The sequence below is a fragment of the Amblyraja radiata genome, chromosome 45 (genome assembly GCF_010909765.2).
Source record: "Amblyraja radiata isolate CabotCenter1 chromosome 45, sAmbRad1.1.pri, whole genome shotgun sequence".
NCBI lineage: Eukaryota > Metazoa > Chordata > Chondrichthyes > Rajiformes > Rajidae > Amblyraja > Amblyraja radiata.
The window spans coordinates 15,533,861-15,552,130 of NC_046000.1; the positions used below are offsets into that span (position 1 = coordinate 15,533,861).

Genomic DNA, 18,270 nt, shown 5'->3' on the forward strand with positions numbered 1-18,270 from the left:
CAGAATTTGGGTGAATGCTGATCACTGATGGTGCTTGAGAGGGAAGGTTTAAATGAACCTCTTAAAGCTCACAAAACCTGCCCACAAGCACAAGATGGGCAATAGAGGGGGGGTCTCTGCTGATGTCTAAGGGCTATGTCAACACGTGCTGTCCCCGGAAGGTGGAAATGAATATTATTGATGTCTGCAGAAATTACCTTGAAGGATTAAATCTGCTCTCTTTTCTCTTCATCCTGTTTTTTTTTTCACACCCAGACTGTGTCAGGACTAACTGTAACCCTAGTAAGTCATGGTTCACTTTTATATGTTACTGTTTGATGTGTTAATATTGGCCAAGCTAAACTGCTGCCTTATTGCAAGTAGGCGCAATATGTTGGAGTAACTCAGCGGGACTGGCAGCCTCTCCGGAGGGAAGGAATGGGGGACGTCTCGGGTCGAGACCTGAAATGTCACCTCTCCAGAGATGCTGCCTGTCCCGCTGAGTTACTCCAGCATTTTGTGTCTTTGTCTTCGGTGTAAACCAGCATCTGCAGTTCCTTCCAACACCAGCTGAAGTCGTGGGGAAAGGGAATGAACAGCCTGAGTTCGAGCATAGCCGAATGGTAACCTCCCTGTACATCTGTCCATTGCTTGCCCAATGCCCAAGTTGCAACGAGTCAAAGCAACAAAAAGAAAATCTGGTGTTATTAAAAGTTCCCTCTTCTGAAAGTTCCCCTGCCAGAGTGAAGGAAGAATCCCGTGTTCTGGCCCTGTTGCTAAACCCCTCTAATCAGAGGGTGGTGAATCTGTGGAACCTTTTGCCACAGACGGCTGTGGAGGCCACAAGTCAATGGATATTTTTAAGGCAGAGATAGATAGATTCTTGATTAGTGCGGGTGTCGGGGAGAAGGCAGGAGAATGGGTTTGGGAGTGAGAGATAGATCAGCCACGATTGAATGGCGGAGTAGACTTGATGGGTCGAATGGCTTAAATCTGCTCCGATCACTTATGACATGATGAACCCTTGCAGAGATTCCTTGAGGGGGGGAGACAACTGCAGGACTCGCTATTCCGGAGATATATTGGGAACATTCCAGGAGGAAATAAAGGCCGCACACACAGAGATAATGTAACAGTGTAATGGGAAGAGTGAACAGAAATATTGAGCTTGGAGAGTTGTTGGAGCCGCACTCACCCAGGCATGTGGAGAGTGTTCCATCACACATGGGCCGTGTAGACAGATGGTGGAAAGGCCTAGGGGTGTCAGGAGGTGAGTCACTCACAGTGGATCCCCAGCCTCTGGCCTGCTCCTACAGACACGGCTGTATGGGCTGCTGGTGGCTGGGAGTCTCCAACTACAGCCATCATCGACACAAGGGGGTTATGCTGTAGATATTACAGAGTTATCACGGACAATAGGACAAGGAGCCAATCTCAGGAGAGCCTGAGGGGGGGATGACACACTCGGTCATTGAGCGCGGGGGGCCAGATACTGAAGGCCTGGTCTCAGTGGAGGAGAGGAGGGATACAGGGCATGGTCACAGCCTGGAGTTTAGAGGAGCAAACACATCTCAGGAGGACCAGAGGGTTACGGAGATGGGGGGGTGTAGGGACGGGATGTTATGGAGGGGTGTAAGGGCTGGGGGGGGGGGTTATGGGGATAGAGCGTGTTTCAGGTGCCGTAGATACACCTTCAAGGAATTGGAAACCTAGAATGAGATGATAAGCTGAAGCTGGAGTCAGGGTGCAGGGAAGAGGGCTGGGTTGGGGGCGACGTGGACTTGGTACCGTGCTTGGGATGAGCTGGGCTTTATGGAGAATGGAATGAGGGAGATTGATCTTGGGACCATTGGAGGGGGGTGGGGCGGGGTCTTGGTGAAGGGGTGAGAGGAAGGGTGGTTGGGGGAGTCAATATGCCTTGGTCAGGAGGCTGGGAGAGGGTTGGAGTCAGGGGGCTGGGGAATGGTTCTGCTGTGGTCACCAATGGACTGTCCTGTCCACATATTGGCCATTGTGTCGTCTCAGGAGGTTGAGCCACCTTTTAATGCCTGGATTATCCCTAAATCCATGTGAGAAGTGGCCTTGTGCTGCAGTCCATGTGGGGTTCTCTGGATACTTTCAAGAGAGAGAGAGATAGAGCTCTTAAAGATAGCGGAGTCAGGGGATATGGGGAGAAGGCAGGAACGGGGTACTGATCAGGGATGATCAACCATGATCACAGTGTATGGCGGTGCTGGCTCGAATGGCCTACTGCTGCCACTATGGTCTATTGGGAAGGGGTCCCCACTGTGCTGGTGGGGAGGGAGTTCCAGGATTTAGACCCAGTGCCGGTGAAGGGACGGCCGATAGATTTCAAAGTGGGGATGGTGCATGAATGAGAGGGGAAGCCGCAGGTGGTGGTGTTCTCCTGTCCTTGGTGGGAGAGGTGGTGGGCTTGTTGGCTCGACGACTCACACACAGACCACGTTCCACCACAGTCCGGCTGCTGTCGGGGGGGGAGAACGTGCAAACTCCGTGCAGACAGCCGCCCCCCCCCCCCCCCCGTAGTCGGGATTGAACCCGGGTCTCCGGCGCTGCATGCGCTGTAAAGCGCCCACTCTACCGCTGCACCACCTTGCCCGAAGTTTCTTCCGGTGAATGTCGACAGCCTGGGATTCAACCTCCCTCATGTAGCGCTAGCCTTGTACCTGGACCAGCGGGTAGAGCTGCTGCCTCGCAGCGCCAGAGACCCGGGTTCGATCCTGACTACGGGTGCTGTCTGCACGGAGTTTGCAAGTTCTCCCCCTGACCTGCGTGGGTTTTCTCCGAGATCTTCGGTTTCCGACAAAGGCGTGTACAGATTTGTAGGTTAATTGGCTTGGTGTAAATTTTAAATTGTCTAGTGTGTGTAGGGTAGTGTTAGAAAACATAGAAATTAGGTGCAGGAGTAGGCCATTCGGCCCTTCGAGCCTGCACCACCCATTCAATATGATCATGGCTGATCATCCAACTCAGTATCCCGTACCTGCCTTCTCTCCATACCCTCTGATCCCCTTAGCCACAAGGGCCACATCTAACTCCCTCTTAAATATACCAATGAACTGGCCTCGACTACCCTCTGTGGCAGGGAGTTCCAGAGATTCACCACTCTCTGTGTGAAAAAAGTTCTTCTCATCTCGGTTTTAAAGGATTTCCTCCCTTATCCTTAAGCTGTGACCCCTTGTCCTGGACTTCCCCAACATCGGGAGCAATCTTCCTGCATCTAGCCTGTCCAACCCCTTAAGAATTTTGTAAGTTTCTATAAGATCCCCTCTCAATCTCCTAAATTCTAGAGAGTATAAACCAAGTCTATCCAGTCTTTCTTCATAAGACAGTCCTGACATCCCAGGAATCAGTCTGGTGAACCTTCTCTGCACTCCCTCTATGGCAATAATGTCCTTCCTCAGATTTGGAGACCAAAACTGTACGCAATACTCCAGGTGTGGTCTCACCAAGACCCTGTACAACTGCAGTAGAACCTCCCTGCTCCTATACTCAAATCCTTTTGCTATGAAAGCTAACATACCATTCGCTTTCTTCACTGCCTGCTGCACCTGCATGCCTACTTTCAATGACTGGTGTACCATGACACCCAGGTCTCGCTGCATCTCCCCTTTTCCTAGTCGGCCACCATTTAGATAATAGTCTGCTTTCCTGTTTTTGCCACCAAAGTGGATAACCTCACATTTATCCACATTATACTGCATCTGCCAAACATTTGCCCACTCACCCAGCCTATCCAAGTCACCTTGCAGTCTCCTAGCATCCTCCTCACAGCTAATACTGCCCCCCAGCTTAGTGTCATCCGCAAACTTGGAGATATTGCCTTCAATTCCCTCATCCAGATCATTAATATATATTGTAAATAGCTGGGGTCCCAGCACTGAGCCTTGCGGTACCCCACTAGTCACTGCCTGCCATTGTGAAAAGGACCCGTTTACTCCTACTCTTAGCTTCCTGTTTGCCAGCCAGTTCTCTATTCACATCAATACTGAACCCCCAATGCCGTGTGCGGGGATCGCTGGTCGGCACGGACATGGTGGGCCGAAGGGCCTGTTTCTGAGCTGTATCTCTAAACTAAACTAAATTAAAGCATGGGTGTAGGGGTAAGACAGCACATCTCCATCATGGACAATGTCTCAGCCAAGTGGGTGAAGGAGGAGAGACACCTGGCTTAGCCCATCACCCACTCAACCCTCAACGCTACAGATGACCCTGTTTGCTTCCTGGCCTTTCTGTGGTCCAGTCTGTGGGGAGAATTCTGATATCCTGCCTGTTACTGGAAACTGCCCAAGCCCATTCCACCACAGAATCAGCCCCACATTAGTGTCACAAGGGTGACCGGCCAGAAAAGGCGAGACATTTTCTCATCTCTCCCTCCCTCTCTCTTCATCTTTCTCTCCATCTCTCTATCCCTCTTTCTCTCTCTCCATCTCTGTGTCTCTGTCTTCCTCTCCATCTCTCACCCCCTCTCTCCATCCACTCTCTGTATCTCTCTCCCTTTCTCTGTGTCTGTTTCCCTCTCGCTCTCTCCATCGCCTCTCTTTCTCTCCCCCCATCTCAGTCTCTCTCTCTCTCACACTGTCACTCTTTCTTGCTTCCGTTCACCTTAAAACGATGCCCTCTTGCTTTTAGAATGTACAGCATGAGTAAAAGATTCTAACTACCTACCCTATCTTTGGCCACTATAGTTTTATATACCTCTACTCCGTCATCTCTCAGCCTGCTCAACCTCCTCCCATAGTTAAAGTCCTTCAATCCGAGCAAGACAGACACAAAAAGCTGGAGTAACTCAGCAGGCCAGGCAGCATCTCTGGAGAGAAGGAATGGGTGACGTTTCAGGTCGAGCCCCTTCTTCAGACTTGACCCGAAACGTCACCCATTCCTTTTCTCCAGAGATGCTGCCTGACCCGCTGAGTTACTCCAGCACTCTGTGAAACGTCACCTATCCATGTTCTCCACAGATGCTGCCTGACCCACTGAGTTACTCCAGCACTCTGAAACGTCACCTATCCATGTTCTCCACAGATGCTGCCTGACCCGCTGAGTTACTCCAGCACTCTGTGTCTATCTTCATTGCCCCCAACACACAGCGTTTGTTCTCACCCTCTAACCTGCGATGCTGTCGTTTGGCCGGCAATGTCCTCGCTGGTCAAGGAGAGAGAGGAGAGACGGACGGAAGTGTAGCGGAGAGATGAACATGCCTGTCCACGACATCAGGGTGACATTGATGCAACACGGGGGAGGGAGGAGGTACACCAGTTGGTGTCCGACTGCACAACGGTCAAGGTGGCTGTGCGTTTTGGTCAGTCCCCCCCGCCCAACCTCTGGCTGCAGTTCATCAGTGATAGCAGAAAAATTAGGCCATTCGGCCCATCAAGTCAACTCCACCATTCAATCATAGCTGATCTATCTCTCCCTCATAACCCCATTCTCCTGCCTTCTCCCTGTAACCCCTGACACCCGCACTAATCAAGAACCTGTCAATCTCCGCTTTAAAAATATCCACTGACTTGTGGCCTCCACAGCCGTCTGTGGCAATGAATTCCACAGATTCACCACCCTCTGGATTAAGAAATTCCTCCTCATCTTCCGAAAGGAACGTCCTTTAATTCGGAGGCTGCAGCCTCTGGTCCTAGACTCTCCCACTAGTGGAAACATCCTCTCTACATCCACTCTATCCAGGCCGTTCATTATTCAGTGAGTATCAATGAGGTCCCCCCTCATTCTTCTAAACTCCAGTGAGCATAGGCCCAGTGGCGTCAAACGCTCATCATAGTTAACCCACTCATTCCTGGGATCATTCCCCTGTGGACCCTCTCCAAAGCCAGCACAGATAGGGGTTGCTCAGGGCAGAGTCCAGGCCCAGCATCTGCTGCGGCTTCACCACTGACCGGTCAGAGGTGGCGATTCTCACTGACCATCGCACAGTGTCCAGTTCCATTGACCGCTCCTCAGTGAGTCAAGCTGCCCACAGCTGGACAACACTCAGGCATGAGAGGCGGTCAGTAACATTAGTGCCTGCATGGTGGTGCAGCGGGTAGAGTTGCTGCCTCACAGCGCCAGAGACCTGGGTTCCATCCTGACTACGGGCGCTGTCTGTACGGAGTTTGCACGTTCTAACAGGTCCCACTTGGTGACCCAACAGGTCCCACTTGGTCTAGTGTATATATATATATACTAGTCTAGTATATATATATATATATTAGTATATATATATACTAGTCTGGTGTATATATATATATACTCCCAGGGGGAACCTATTTCCCCATTATTATACTATATATATATATAGTACTGGACCAAGTGCAGACCCATTGGATGATCAGCCATGATCATATCGAATGGCGGTGCAGGCTCGAAGGGCCGAATGGCCTCTACTCCTGCACCTATTTTCTATGTTTCTATGTTCTCCCCGTGACCTACATGGGTTTTCTCCTGGTGCTCCGGTTTCCTCCCACACTCCAATGACGTGCAGGTTTGTAGGTTAATTGGCTTTGGTAAAATTGTCCCTAGTGTGTGTGTAGGATAGTGTTAGTGTGCGGGGATCGCTGGTCGGCGCGGACTCGGTGGGCCGAAGGGCCTGTTTCCCCGCTGTATCTCTAAACTAAAATAAACAAATTCAACAGTATGAGGATCACCAATGACCAGAAGCCCCCCCTTCCCACACCGACCCCCAGTGGCTGCAGTGGGCCCAATCTACATACTGCACTGCAGTTACTTGCCCAGTCCAACACCACCTCCCACACCCACTAGCTCTCCCACCAAGGACAGGGCAACACCACCACCCGCAGCTTCCCTTCCCAGTCACGCACTGTCCCCACTTGGAAATCTATCGCCCGCTCCATCACCGGCACTGGGTCTAAATCCTGGAACTCCCTCCCCACCAGCACCGTGGGAACCCCCTCCACACACAGACTGATAGAGTGATACAGCGTGGAAACAGGCCCTTCGGCCCAACTTGCCCACACCGGCCAACATGTCCCATCTACACTAGTCCCACCTGCCTGTGTTTGGCCCGTATCCCTCCAAACCTGTCCTATCCATGTACCTATCTAACTGTTTCTTAAATGTTGGGATAGTCCCAGCCTCAACTACCTCCTCCGGCAGCTTGTTCCATACACCCACCACCCTCTGTGTGAAAAGGTTTCCCAATGAAATCAGATTCCTATGAAATCTTCCCCTGATCACCTTAAACCGATGTCCTCTGGTCCTCGATTCCCCTACTCTGGACAAGAGACTGTGCTTCTACCTGATCTATTCCTCTCATGATCTTGTTCACAAGATGATTCTATGATGATCTCTGGCACTTACCATGAGCTTGGAGAGTTCACCCAGCACCAACGGTAAACGGAGCGGTGTTCACCACCGAGCCACATGTCTACGCACCCGGCTAGATGTTGGTGGGTGAACAGACGCTGCCCAGCACCTGAACACACCTGAGCAGCGTGCAGTGTGTAAGGGGGGAACAGTCCCTGCCCGCAATAGTGTTGTGAGCAGTGTGTAAGGGGGGAACAGTCCCTGCCCGCACTAGTGTGAGCAGTGTGCAAGAAACACACACTACCAACCAGGTTGGGGCAATGCAAGGGGCAATGGACCCTGCCCACACTAGAATACACCTGAGTAGTGGGCAGTGTGTAAAGGGGAGCAGACTCTGGCTCAGGCCACCACCAGTGGATAAGGAATGGCCAATGCTGACCAACAGAACAGGCAGACAGTGCGAGGGGGAGCAGTCACTGAGCAACTCCACATCCAGGCTGTGTGTATGGGAATGCCGATATCACCAGAATACAGCACGGTGGCACTGGTAGAGTTGCTGCCTCACACGGGTGCTGTCTGTAAGGAGTTTGCATGTTCTCCCCCTGATTACGTGGGTTTTCTCCAGGATCTTCGGGTTCTTCCCACACTCCAAGGACGTGCAGGTTTGTTGGCTCGGAATAATTGTAAATTGTCCCTAGTGTGCGTGGGATAGTGTACAGGGATCGCAGGACGGCACGGACTCGCTGGGCCGAAGGGCCTGTTTCCGCTCTGTATCTCTGACACTAATCAAACACATACTGAAAATAAGAGGCAGTCCCAAGGAAAGGGGGCCCTGTTCATGTTCTGGGAGCAGAATGAGGCCATTCGGTCCATCAAGTCTACTCCGCCATTCAATCATGGCTGATCTATCTCTCCCTCTCAACCCCATTCTCCTGCCTTCTCCCCGTAACCCCTGACACCCGTACTAATCAAACCAATTCTCCTGAGCAGGGGGCAAAGTCCACTACATAGTGTGTGAGGGGGAGCAGTCGAGACCAACACCATGACACGGGCAGTGTGGAGGAACAGGACCTCACAGGACACAACCTCATCACTGTAGGAAGGAACTGCAGATGCTGGTTTAAACCGAAGATAGACACAAACTGCTGGAGTAACTCAGCGGGACAGGCAGCATCTCTGGAGAGAAGGAATGGGCGACGTTTCGGGACGAGACCCTTCTTCAGACTGATGTCAGGGGAGTGGGTGGGACAGACACAGAATGTCAGATTGGTGGGAGAACTGGGAAGGGGAGGGGATGGAGAGAAAGGGAAAGCAAGGGCTATTTGAAGTTCAAGTCAATGTTCATACCGCTGGGGTGTGAGGTGCCCAAGAGGAATATGAGGTGCTGTTCCTCCAGTTTGTGCTGGGCCTCACTGATAATGGGGGGAGGCCCAGGACAGGGACCACATCACCAGTTTGTTGAGCGGTGGGGTGGTGAGTGTGAGGCCAAGATCTGTATGTTGTGGTCTGTGCAGGCTTGGGCATGTGAATCATGTCTCCGCCAAATGTGAGCAGATCTGGGCCCCATATCTGAGGAAGGATGTGCCGGATCTGGAGAGGGTCCAGAGGAGGTTTACGAAAATGATCCCATGAATGAGTTGGGTTGACATATGATGAGCGTTTGACGGCACTGGGCCTGTACTCGCTGGAGTTTAGAAGGATGAGGGGAGACCTCATTGAAACGTCACCGAATAGTGAAAGGCCTGGATAGAGTGGATGTGGAGAAGATGTTTCCACTAGTGGGAGAGTCTAGGAACAGAGGGCACAGCCTCAGAATTAAAGGACGCTCTGTTGGAAAGGAGGTGAGGAGGAACTTCTTTAATCAGAGGGTGGTGAATCTGTGGAACTCATTGGCACAGATGGCGGTGGAGGCCACAAGTCAGTGGATATTTTTAAGGCAGAGATAAACAAATTCTTGATTATTACGGGTATCAGGGGTTATGAGGAGAATGGGGTTAGGAGGGAGAGATAGATCAGCCATGATTGAATGGCGGAGTAGACTGGATGGGCCGAATGGCCTAATTCTGCTATAACTTGTGAGTGTGGGCCTGCGGGTCGCATATACGCTCTAACGCAGGCCTGTGTCCAGTGCAACGTGTATCGACTATAACGCGGGCCGCTGCAAAACTTGGGCTTGGAGTTTGTGTGTCTGCACTAACCCCCTGTCCCCGTGGTTGTGTGTGTGCTCTATAACAGGCCTGAGGTCCACGTGCGCCCTCTAACGCGGGCCTGGGGTCCACGTGCGACCTCTAACGCGGGCCTGGGGTCCCTGTGTGCCCTCTAACGCGGGCCTGGGGTCCACGTGTGTGCTCTAACGCGGGCCTGAGGTCCACGTGCGCGCTCTAACGCAGGCCGGAGGTCCACGTGCGCCCTCTAACCCCTCTCCTTGCGCTGCAGGCAAGGGCCCTGAGACGCTGTTCGCTGGGCAGAAGGTGAACGACAACGAGTGGCACAGCATCCGGGTGGTACGGCGCGGCAAGGGCCTGCAGCTGTCCATGGACAACATCACCGTCGCAGGTAAGTGTCCACCCCTCACGGCACCCACCACACCCCCCCCTTTCTATCTCCCACCCTAAACACCCCTCATTATCTCTGTAACCCCCTCATATCTGATACCCTCCCTGTTTCTGCAACCTCTCCAGTCACAGCACCTTCCCCCCTCTCTTTACCCCCTTCAGCCTCTATATCTCTGTGTGTCTCTCCCTCTCTCCAGCCTCCACAGTGTAGATTCCAGCATCCGCAGTCTCTTGCAGCAGAATATCTGGCCCAGCTGCAGTTGGCAGCACGGCCACGGGAGGGCAGTGTCGCTCCACTGAGCTGACTCTGACCTTCATTGTAGTGTGGGTGCAGGGAGCTGAGGCAAAGGGATAGAAGCAGGCCATTCGGCCCCTCCAGCCTGCCCTGCCTGCCCCTCAACACAATTATTGTTGACCCGTCACAGAGTGATGGGGTTAAACAAGCCCACCGAGTCTGTGCTGATGTAGAAACAAGGAACTGCAGGTGCTGGTTAATACACAAAAAGACACAGAGTGCTGGAGTAACTCAGCGGGTCAGGCAGCATCTGTGGAGAACATGGATAGGTGGCGTTTCACAGAGTGCTGGAATAACTCAGCGGGTCAGGCAGCATCTGTGGAGAACATGGATAGGTGACGTTTCACAGAGTGCTGGAGTAACTCAGCGGGTCAGGCAGCATCTGTGGAGAACGTGGATAGGTGACGTTTCACAGAGTGCTGGAGTAACTCAGCGGATCAGGCAGCATCTGTGGAGAACATGGATAGGTGACGTTTCGGGTTGAGGCCCTTCTTCAGACTGAGATTCGGGGGGAGAGGGAAATGAGAGATATCAGTTGAGTTTATTGTCCCGTGTACCGAGGTACAGTGAAAAGCTTTTGTTGCGTGCTAACCAGTCAGCGGAAAGACAATACATGATTACAATCGAGCCGTCCACAGTGTACAGATACAGGATAAGGGAATAATGTTTAGTGCAAGGTAAAGCCAGCAAAGTCTGATCAAGGATAGTCCGAGGGTCTCCAATGAGGTAGATAGTAGTTCAGCACTGCTCTCTGGTTGTGGTAGGATGGTTCAGTTGCCAATAAACAGATGATGTAGAGAAATCTAAAATGAATGAAAGAAATGTGAAAATGGAACAATGTTAAAGGCAACAAGCCACTGTCAGCTGTGGGCTAGGTGAAAACGGGTTACAAACAATGAGACTCAACAATGACTTGGATGGGGGGGGGGACGGGACGGAGAGAGAGGGAAAGCAATGGTTACTTGAAGTTAGAGAAGTCAATGTTCATACCGCTGGGGTGTAAACTGCCCAAGCAAAATACAAGGTGCTGTTCCTCCAATTTGCTTTGGGCCTCACTCTCTGACAGTGGAGGAGGCCCAGGACAGAAAGGTCAGTGTGGGAATGGGAGGGGGGTTAAAGGGTTTGGCAACCGGGAGATCAGGCAGGCCCAGCTGGATTGAGCAAAGGTGTACAGCGAAACAATGATCAGGGGTGGTTTCAGATAATTAACGATGGTGTGGGATCATTACGGATGGGTTGAGATGATTCAAGGTGGTTTAAGATGATTCGGGTGGTTTAGCATGGTTCAGCATGGTCTGAGATGATTAGGGATGGCAGGACTTTCATATGAAGAAAGACTGGATAGACTCGGCTTGTACTCGCTAGAATTTAGGAAGATTGAGGGGGGATTTTATAGAAACTTACAAAATTCTTAAGGGGTTGGACAGGCTAGATGTAGGAAGATTGTTCCCGATGTTGGGGAAGTCCAGGACAAGGGGTCACACAGTTTAAGGATAAGGGGGAAATCTTTTAGGACCGAGATGAGAAAAACATTTTTCACACAGAGTGTGGTGAATCTCTGGAATTCTCTGGCACAGAAGGTAGTTGAGGCCAGTTCATTGGCTATATTTAAGAGGGAGTTAGATGTGGCCCTTGTGGCTAAAGGGATCAGGGGGTATGGAGAGAAGGCAGGTACAGGATACTGAGTTGGATGATCAGCCATGATCATATTGAATGGCGAATGGTGCAGGCTCGAAGGGCCGAATGGCCTACTCCTGCACCTATTTTCTATGTTTCTATGTTTCTATGTTAAGATGATTTGGGAAGGTTTGAGATGGTTTGGGCAGGTTTGGGATGGGTTGGGATGGTCTGGGCAGGTTTGGGATGGTCTGGGCAGGTTTGGGATAGTCTGGGCAGGTTTGGGATAGTCTGGGCAGGTTTGGGATGGTCTGGGCAGGTTTTGGATGGTCTGGGCAGGTTTATGGTGGTTTGGGCAGGTTTGAGATGGTCTGGGATGGTTTGGGTAGGTGTGGGCAGGTTTGGGATGGTCTGGGCAGGTTTGAGATGGTCTGGTATGGTTCTGGATGGTTTGGGATGGTTTGAGATGGTGTGGGCAGGTTTATGATGGTTTGGGCAGGTTTGAGATGGTTTGGGATGGGTTGGGCAGGTTTGGGATGATTTGGGCAGGTTTGGGATGGTCTGGGCAGGTTAGGGATGGTTTGAGATGGTTTGGGATGGTCTGGGCAGGTTTGGGATGGTCTGGGCAGGTTTGGGATGGTCTGGGCAGGTTTGGGATGGTCTGGGCAGGTTTGGGATGGTTTGGGATGGTCTGGGCAGGTTTGGGATGGGTTGGGCAGGTTTGGGATGGTTTGGGCTGGTCTGGGATGGTTTGGGATGGTCTGGGCAGGTTTGGGATGGGGTTGGCAGGTTTGGGATGGTCTGGGATGGGTTTGGGATGGTCTGGGCAGGTTTGGGATGGTCTGGGCAGGTCTGGGCAGGTTTGGGATGGTCTGGGATGGGTTTGGGATGGTCTGGGCAGGTTTGGGATGGTCTGGGCAGGTCTGGGATAGTTCACAAGGGTTGGGGTTAGGGTTATTGCCCTGGGCTTTGTCGGAACGAGCTTGCTTTGTCCCTTGCAGGGCAGATGGTGGGCGACCACACCAGGCTGGAGTTCCACAACATTGAAACGGGCATCATGACAGAGAAACGGTTCATCTCCATCGTGCCCTCCAACTTCATCGGTCACTTGCAGAGCCTCAGCTTCAATGGGATGCCCTACATAGACCTGTGCAAGAACGGAGACATCAGCTACTGCGAGCTCAACGCTTTCTTTGGCATGCGTGACATCATCGCGGACCCGGTGACCTTCAAAACCAAGTCGAGTTACCTGGCGTTGGCCACGCTCCAGGCTTACACCTCCATGCACCTCTTCTTCCAGTTCAAGACCACAGCCATCGACGGCCTCATCCTCTACAATAGTGGTGACGGCAATGACTTCATTGTGGTGGAGCTTGTCAAAGGGTGAGTTCTGTTCCTTCTCTTCACCGGAACTATGCCTGGTGGAGGCTTGAGTCCATCCCTTCACAAGGTGGGCAGGCTTGTGCTCATGAGAACATTGTGCCCACACTCTCTGATGTAGCGCGGGGTGGGATCACTGGGCCAGTGGTGGTCGGGGAGGAGGGGGGACATTTTGTTAGTTGGCCGATTGGGTTTTTGTCCTCTGTCTGACGGGTTCAGTCACTGCTTGAAGACCTGGATCACTAGGTTTCTGGGTGGTCTAGACGGCTTTCAGCACACTGGCCTTCATCAGTCAGGGAATTGAGTATAGACGTCAGGACGTTGGTCACAGTTGACGAGATGTTGGTGCAGATCAACTTGAAGTATCGTGTTCCGTCTTGTCACCTTGCAACAAGAGAGATGTCGATCAGCTGGAAATGCTGTAGAGAAGTTGTTGCCAGAACTCGAGGGCTTGAGCTATAGGGAGAAGTCGGGCAGGTTCAGGGTTTATTCCTTGGCTCTGTCTCACATCTCCACTGGCCAATAGACAGGGATGAACACACGATCTTTCTCCCCAGAGCCAAACACTCATCATATGTCCACCCGCTCATTCCTGGGATCATTCTCGTAAACCTCCTCTGGACCCTCTCCAGAGCCAGACTCAGATATGGTGCCCAAAATTGCTCACAATACTTTGCCTTACAAATATCCACTGACTTGTGGCCTCCACAGCCGTCTGTGGCAAATAATTCCACAGATTCACCGCCCTCTGGCTAAAGAAATTCCTCCTCATCCCCTTCCCAATGGAACGTCCTTTAATTCTGAGGCTGTGCCCTCTGGTCCTAGACTCTCCCACTAGTGGAAACACCCTCTCCACATCCATTCTATCCAGGCCTTTCACTATTGGGTAAGTTTCCCCTCGTTGATCGAATCTCCAGTGAGTAGACTCTGGCTGTTGTGCTCTGTGGCAGTGGGTGAGGTTGGGGGCTGTGGTGCGTGTGTGGGGGTGGGGGGGAAGGAAGCCTGGCCTAACGCACTGTTCCATCTACAGCTACCTGCACTATGTGTTTGACCTGGGTAACGGGCCTTCGCTGATGAAGGGCAACTCGGACAAGCAGGTGAACGACAACCAGTGGCACAATGTGATGGTTTCCCGGGACTCCAATAATGTTCACACCCTGAAGATCGACTCGCGTACTGTGACACAGCACTCCAACGGGGCCAGGAACCTCGACCTGAAAGGTAGGGCATGGCTGGCCCCTTCCCCTTGCTCTGGTGGGGAAGGGTCGGGGGGACCCCAGGTGTGTGTTTGACCAGGGGGAGATGGGAGAGCGTGTCTCGTGGTTTTAGTTTTCGCTAAATTCAGAGATACAGCGAGCAAACAGGCCCTTCGGCCCACCGAGTCCGTGCCGACCAGCGATCCCCGCACACTAACACTATCCTACACACACTAGGGGACAATTTACACTTACACCAAAGCCAATTAACCTACAAACCTGCACGTCTTTGGAGTGTGGGAGGAAACCGGAGCACCCGGAGAAAACCCACGCAGGTCACGGGGAGAACGTGCAAACTCCGTACAGACAGCACCCGTAGTCAGGATGGAACCCGGGTCTCTGGCGCCGTGAGGCAGCAGCTCTACCCGCTGCACCACCGTGACTGCCCTGGTTTCCCAACTACGGGTTATTGATCAGGGATGATCAGCCATGATCATATTGAATGGCGGTGCTGGCTCGAAGGGCCGAATGGCCTCTACTCCTGCATCTGTTTTCTATGTTTCAATGACACACCGCTCACTGACACACCCCTCAAGACACACCCATCACCCCTCTATGGGCCGAATGGCCTAATTCTGTTACTGGAGCATATTTGCACTACTCACAGTTAAATGGTCAGGTAGATGTGACTGCAATACTGCAGCTCAACATTAGAGGGAAATGTTGATCATATAATCCCAGGCCAGAGACACAAGACACTGCAGTGGCTGGAAGCTGGTGCAGATCTCAGTGCTGGAGGAACGCAACGAGTCAGGCAGCTTCTCTGGATGTAATGGACCGATTTTGGGTCAGGGCCCTTCTTAGGAGTTAGATTTAGCTCTTAGGGTTAAAGGAATCAAGGGGTATGGGGAGAAAGCAGGAACGGGGTACTGATTTGTGGATGATCGGCCATGATCATATTGAATGGCGGTGCTGGCTCGATGGGCCGAATGGCCTACTACTACTGCACCTATTTTTCCATGTTTTAGACTCACGGGGTAAGGTGGGAGAAAGCTGGCAAGGAGGTGTGAGAGGGACAAAATGTGTGGGAAGGAACTGCAGATGCTGGTTTACACCGAAGATAGACACAAAATCATAGTAGAATTAGGCCATTCGGCCCATCGAGTCTACTCCACCATTCAATCATGGCTGATCTACCTCTCCCTCCTAACCCCATTCTCCTGCCTTCTCTCCATAACCCCTGACACCCGCACTAATCCTGTACTTTCACACAGAGAGTGGTGAATCTGTGGAATTCTCTGCCACAGAAGGTAGTTGAGGCCACACAGTTCATTGGCTATATTTAAGAAGGAGTTAGATGTGGCCCTTGTGGCTAAAGGGATCAGGGGGTATGGAGAGAAGGCAGGTACAGGATACTGAGTTGGATGATCAGCCATGATCATATTGAATGGCGGTGCAGGCTCGAAGGGCCGAATGGCCTCTACTCCTACACCTATTTTCTATGTTTCTATGAATGTTGGAGTAACTCAGATTAAGGTGTATTTGTAAAGGTTGGGGTTTAACAGGGATAATCAGTGTGGAACTCTGTGGGGCAAAGTCTGTCTCACTGATGTAACTGAGTTTGTGGAGGAGATATCTGGGGCGGGCAAGGTGGAACAGCGATAGAGTTACTCCCTTGGAGCTCTAGAGACCCAGGGTCCATCCTGACTAGGGGCCCACTTAGTCCGCACCAACCAGCGATCCCCGCACACTGACACTATCCTACACACCAGGGAAAATTGACATTCATACCAAGCCAAATAATCTACGAACCGTTACATCTTTGGAGTGTGGGAGGAAACCGGAGCACCCAGTGAAAATCCCACGCAGGTCACGGGGAGAACGTACAAACTCCACACAGACAGCACCCGTAGTCAGGATCAAACCCGGGTCTGAGGCAGCAGCTCCACCCACTACATATAGGAAGGGTTGTGGCCAGTGGGACTAGCCCGGTATGGACAAGATGGGCAGAAGGGCCTGTGTTAGCCGTCGGTCATTTACGGATCATTTAGCCCCACCAACACACACAACAGCGGCTGTCACGGGGTGATCTGATCTGGGGGTGGGTGTGCTTTGATCAGGGATCCCTGCTGGGGGCTGCTGCACTACAGGTACTGTTTTAACGTTCTTCAGGCTGAATCAATCATCTTCCTCTTCCCTGCATTGATGTCAGGCATGAGTGACCACAACCTCCACCGCTAAACAGCAAACAGCGGAATAGAGTGTGGAGTCATGCCTGCTGGTCGCAGGAATAAAGGCAGAGACTCATCTCTAAATGGGGGGAGAATCTATACCCCCACCCCCCCCCCCCTCTGGTCCCTATGGGTAGATGCTGGCTCTCGAGGATCAAGAGTGTTTACTTGTCGACAGTCTGACTAGCTGCAGCAAGACGTGGCTGTAAACATGGTACTCAGGGATAGCGCAATCCCACAGCCCCTTGCACAACCAAGACAGCCTGTCATTCGTATCCACACAGAGGGTGGTGGGTGTGTGGAACGAGCTGCCGGAGGAGGTAGTTGAGGCAGCGGCTGTAACATTGAAATGCTGGAGTAACTCAGCGGGACGGGCAGGCAGCATCTCTGGAGAGAAGGAATGGGTGACGTTTAGCGTCGAGACCCTTCTTCAGTCCGGCACATGGATAGGACAGGTTTGGAGGGATATGGACCAAACGCGGGCAGGTGGGACTGGTGTAGATGGGGTATGTTGGTCGGGGTGGGACTAGTGTAGATGGGGCATGTTGGTCGTGGTGGGACTAGTGTAGATGGGGCATGTTGGTCGGGGGTGGGACTAGTGTAGATGGGGCATGTTGGTCGGGGTGGGACTAGTGTAGATGGGGCATGTTGGTCGGGGTGGGCAGGTTGGGTTGAGGGGCCTGTTTCGCTGCTGTGTGATGCGGTGATAGGGAGAAGGCAGGAGAATGGGGTTGAGAGGGAGAGATAGATCAGCCATGATTGAATGGCGGAGTAGACTCGATGGGCCGAATTCTGCTGCTATCCCTGATGACGTATGTATGACTGTGTGAGGGTGGGGGCTGCAGGAGGAGCGGGGAGAGACAGAGGGCCCGTGGACCACGGGAGTGTAAACACACACGGACCTGATACTCCTGGCCACTGATCGATCGATTGTGCTCTCACCTGTGGAGACTGAGCCAGATAATCCTTGCCTTTACAGTCATTAACTTATTGTGAATCCGATCGTTAATGATGCCTCAGGTTATGTTGGAGCTGGCAGGTTTATCCTCCACTCCCCCCCTCCCCCTCCCTCCCCCCTCTCCCTCCCCCTCCTCCTCCCCGCTCACTCCCCCCTCCCCACTCCTCCCGCCTCCCATCGATAACCATTGGTGCGGTGAGCAGTGAAATCTGTCCCCATCGATCCTGCAACTGAGCAGGGCCTGAGCTGGCAGCTCGTCAGCCGGGGTCTGTGTTAGAGGCAGTGAAGGTGTGGTCACTCTGGCCACAGTCTCTGGTCAATACACGGCAGAATCACACCATGCACAGGCCCTTCAGCCCAACTTGCCCACACCAGCCAACATGCCCCATCTACACCAATCCCACCTGCCCACACCGATCAACATGTCCCATCTACACTAGTCCCACCTGCCCGCGTTTGGCCCATATCCCTCCAATCCTGTCCTATCCATGTACCTGTCAAACTGTTTCTTACACGATGGGATAGTCCCAGCCTCAACTACCTCCTCCAGCAGCTCGTTCCATACACCCACCACCCTCTGTGTGGAAAAGTTACCCAATGATATCAGATTCTTAGTAATCTTTCCCCCCTCAACTTAAACCCATGTCCTCTGGTCCTCGATTCCCCGACTCTGGGCAAGAGACTCTGTGCGTCTACCCGATCTATTCCTCTCATGATCTCGTTCACAAGATGATTCTATGATGATCTCTGGCACTTACCATGAGCTTGGTGAGTTCACCCA

At 52.3% G+C, this 18,270-nt stretch overlaps 1 protein-coding gene across 1 annotated transcript in view; it reads left to right on the forward strand.

Annotated features, from left to right (window-relative positions):
* The window catches only part of LOC116968467 (neurexin-2-like), a 240,277-nt gene that overhangs the window by 206,208 nt on the left and 15,799 nt on the right, over positions 1–18,270 (forward strand). Inside the window, exons 11-14 of the mRNA XM_033015231.1 lie at positions 256–282; positions 9,694–9,813; positions 12,726–13,107; positions 14,135–14,325. Of these exons, the coding sequence (XP_032871122.1) occupies positions 256–282; positions 9,694–9,813; positions 12,726–13,107; positions 14,135–14,325 (720 nt within the window). The remainder of the gene's footprint in view (positions 1–255; positions 283–9,693; positions 9,814–12,725; positions 13,108–14,134; positions 14,326–18,270) is intronic.